The sequence below is a fragment of the Trypanosoma equiperdum genome, assembly GCF_001457755.1.
Source record: "Trypanosoma equiperdum strain OVI genome assembly, contig: ctg_643, whole genome shotgun sequence".
Taxonomy (NCBI): domain Eukaryota; phylum Euglenozoa; class Kinetoplastea; order Trypanosomatida; family Trypanosomatidae; genus Trypanosoma; species Trypanosoma equiperdum.
In genome coordinates this window covers 2,860-6,423 of record NW_027124580.1, presented here as the reverse complement: position 1 = coordinate 6,423, position 3,564 = coordinate 2,860, and the positions used below count along the sequence as shown (strand labels likewise).

Genomic DNA, 3,564 nt, shown 5'->3' with positions numbered 1-3,564 from the left:
AAAATAAATAAGGTAGACAGTTTTCAAAATATCACTTATTTTTTATACCCTCTCACCATACTACTTTACACCTATACGCCACTTTCGTACACATTCTCATAAAATTTTTTATTTTAAAAATTTTACATTTTCATCAAAATGTGTTAAAATATATAAAGTGTTATCAAATTGTAGCAACTTTTTTAAAAAAAGCTTCATAAGTTTCACAATATTGAGGAAACTCCTTAGGATTTTAGAATATTAAAATGTTACAACAATCAAAAGGGCAGTAGTAATCAGCGCCAATTTCTTATTTACGCGAAAACTGTAATCCTGACACTTGCCTTCAATCCAAACACAGACAGACTTTTTGCCAGGGGGATCGTTCCTTGGACTCCTTCACATGTCTCCTTTGTTGCATGGCTAGAGCAATTTACTCCTATTGCTACTGTGGTTCCTGCCGCTGCAGTTTCTGTTCCTGCTTTAGCATTGCATTCTGTCTTGTCGCTGTCAAAATCACATCCAATAGCCGCACATCCTTCTGCTGTTTTGTTCCGTTGGTGTTTGCACTTATTTTGTTCCTCTACTGTATGTGGAATGCTCTTGGGGTCTTTATGTTCTTGTGCTGCCTGTTTTAGCGATTTACTCATGAGAAAAAGGCTCTGAATTTGCTTTTCTACCGTTTGAGCTTCGCTTAAAAGTAAAAGACTTTCTTTGAATAAGTCATCTGCTTCCTCTAGTTTCCTGTGTCATGTTTTGGCATGCTTTATCCATGGTATTCCTGCCGGTTTCTTGAGGTATGCGCTATAGTCGATGCATCGTCCTTTGCCGCCCGTGCCCACTACGTTGAAGCCGTCCGTGTCGCAATCTGATGCCGTTGTCGTGGCTACAACGAAGGCTCCGAAGAAATTATGTGTGCTGCTCGCTAGTGGTTGGAAGCCTGGACTGCCTGTTACAACTATTTTATCCTGCCCTCTCATCGCCTCTAGGGTTGCTAGCTCGGCGGTTAGCTGCATTTTCTGCTCACCCTCTACTGCTTTCTCTGCCAACTTTGTGCATGCGGCAGACAATGCTTTCCATGCCTTGTGCGCTTTGCCTTGGGAGCTGGTGCTGTCTATTACAGAGGCTGCACCTGTTAGTGCCCTGCTGCAGAGTTGCTTCACTTTTGACTCCTTTTTGGTACAGATGCAAACCATGTCTATGGCTAAGGCGCTTCCAGCCTTGCCACTGTTCGCTTCTGGAGTTTTGCACACTGCATCACGGTCTTCCGTCGGGCCCCATGGGAAGTTGGTTGCTGTCGTTTCATCTGGTATCTGGCTGTCGGGTTTAATTGAAGCCTTGTCTTTCCTGCTGATCGTTTTGTCACCATACACTGCTTTGGCGAAATCCAACTGTGCTTTTTTCCGTGCTAGAGTTGCTTTGTTATAGACCAGCGTTAATTTTCCATGAATTGTGTTTTCTGCCTTTGCCAGTAACGCTAGAGGCTGCCTAATTGCTTTCTTGTGGTTGTCTGAAAACGGCGTTCCATATGTTTTTGCAAAAGTTTCTCCTGCCCCTTTGCTGTTCTTGATGTCCTCTAGGTCTTTTCGTAGCTGTTGAAATTCAGGTTCCTCCACATTTTCAAAATAAACCTTCGCCGCGTCGTCACCGTTGACTTTTTGTAATGTTGGGTATTGACCAGCGTCTCTAAGCACCTTTGTTTTGCCTTCTGCTGCTGTTAGGTTGAGTTTTTTTTACGCTTTCTAGAGCTCTTGAAGCTACAGCTGTGAATGTTTCATGCGCATCGCTGTTTCCGCTGCTTATTTTTCGCTCCGAAACGGCAGTTGTTAATAGATTATAAACTCTGCACAGTTGCTTGAATTCCTTGTGGTTTTCGTCGGCGGTTTTCGCCCGAGTTAAAGCAAAAAATAGTGCGATACTGAGCGTTAGATACATCTCTAAAACACGCTATAGTCTTTTTCTAACAACAAATAGCGGAAAATGCGAAAGCCACAAAACTACCCTCATGTAAATTGCGTTTTTTGTTTGTTATAGAGAATATTGGTGGTCGTGTGTAGTGCCTCATGTGTTCACAGATGTAAACATTAAGTTTGGTCTCTTTGAAAGCAATGGTTGAACTGCTTTTGTCTAGACTTTGCCTGTCCACTTTTTTTTTTGGTGCTTTGGAGTTAGTTTTTTAACTTTGTTGCAGTTTGAAATATTATGATCCGTGCTTTTCCTAACAAAAACACCAGTCAAGTCTTTTTTAGTCACTGCAACTCGTCTTCATGAATATACAAAACCTTCATCACCTTGGTGAAGTAACAACTCCACCTTGTTTTCTTACTCATAAAAACTCGGCCATTTTGTCCATATTTATAAAGTATATTACTGGTTAAACTGCTTTTGTTGCCCACATTTGGGCAAAATTCAGCGTCTGTACACCTGTTAAGCCGTTCTTCGCCTATTTGATAATTCTTCTTTAATGAAGGCTGCAAGGTACGAAACTAAGTTGGACTCAAAACATTCTGTTTGTTTGCTGTGTAGGATATCAAAGCATATTGAGCTTTGTGTCGTCTCCTGACACTTAGAAGTTTAAGCAATTTTAATACGTTGCGTTGCATTCAAGTGCAATCTAAAAAGCTCTAAAAGTTCTATTTTCTCTTCCTTTTATTGCCTTTATTAAACTTAAAGTTACGGAAATCTGCAAGGGAGAGCCTATTATTCTTATAAATTCCTGAACTATACTGCATTTTAAGTCTGTTAAAATGCATTGTTTTACACTTTTACATGGTAACTCATCACTTTTTTATATGCTCAATTTAAGCATATTCCTCATGGCTTTGTACAGCTTTCTTCTAGAACATAACCAAAAAGCTACCTTCTAAGACATTTTCCATTTTTCCTCCTTGTAAGGAACACTAAAGCTCACTGTTTCAGTACGATATCTTGATAAAATTACCATATTGTTGCTTTTTTTTGTTTGTCGGTTCGTTGTACTCCGTCTTTTTCTGGTATTTTGTGGCAGAATTGTTGCCAGTTTGGCACTTTCCGTAAGGTTTTACGTAATCATCAATTTGCTTGATTAGCAGCGAGAAACTCTAGGAAGAGATACCTCCGGTTAGATACAGATTTTATGTTACGTTCTATGGTCAGTATCAGCTTAAATTTCTCTGCTAGATAGATCCGTAAATATAATGCTGTTTTATGAAGAAATAATGCATTTTTCGATGAGGCATTGAGATCATATCGGCAACGGCGCACTTATGGGGTACACACTTACACTGATTTCTCGTACTAAGTGTATACTCTTCACCTGAGATGAGAAATGGAGTCAGTTTCTCATACATTGCCATCTCCATCTTTTCATGTATGATGATGGTTACCCCCTTGTTTGTGCTTGATACTATGAAATTTCTATATTATATCCTTTCGTTTCCTTTCTAAAATTTCTTAATAATATTCTTCACGCTCTTCCACTCCCCGTAATTCGCTGTATCATTCACTCACTTACTACAATTTCATCACTACCATTGTTTTAGGTGCTTCTACTTCTAGCTTCAATTTGTTCTTCTCTATTCTTCTTATTATAATATTAGTATATAA

The 3,564-nt window shown here is 39.4% G+C and overlaps 1 protein-coding gene across 1 annotated transcript; it reads right to left on the bottom strand.

Annotated features, from left to right (window-relative positions):
* Positions 1-728: 728 nt before the first annotated feature.
* Positions 729-1,175, bottom strand: TEOVI_000305300 (Trypanosomal VSG domain containing protein, putative; the record flags this gene model as incomplete). The annotated part of the gene is made up of 1 exon (XM_067226036.1): positions 729-1,175. The coding sequence occupies one exon, from the start codon at positions 1,173-1,175 to the stop codon at positions 729-731; it is 447 nt and encodes a 148-aa protein (XP_067082137.1).
* Positions 1,176-3,564: the final 2,389 nt, after the last annotated feature.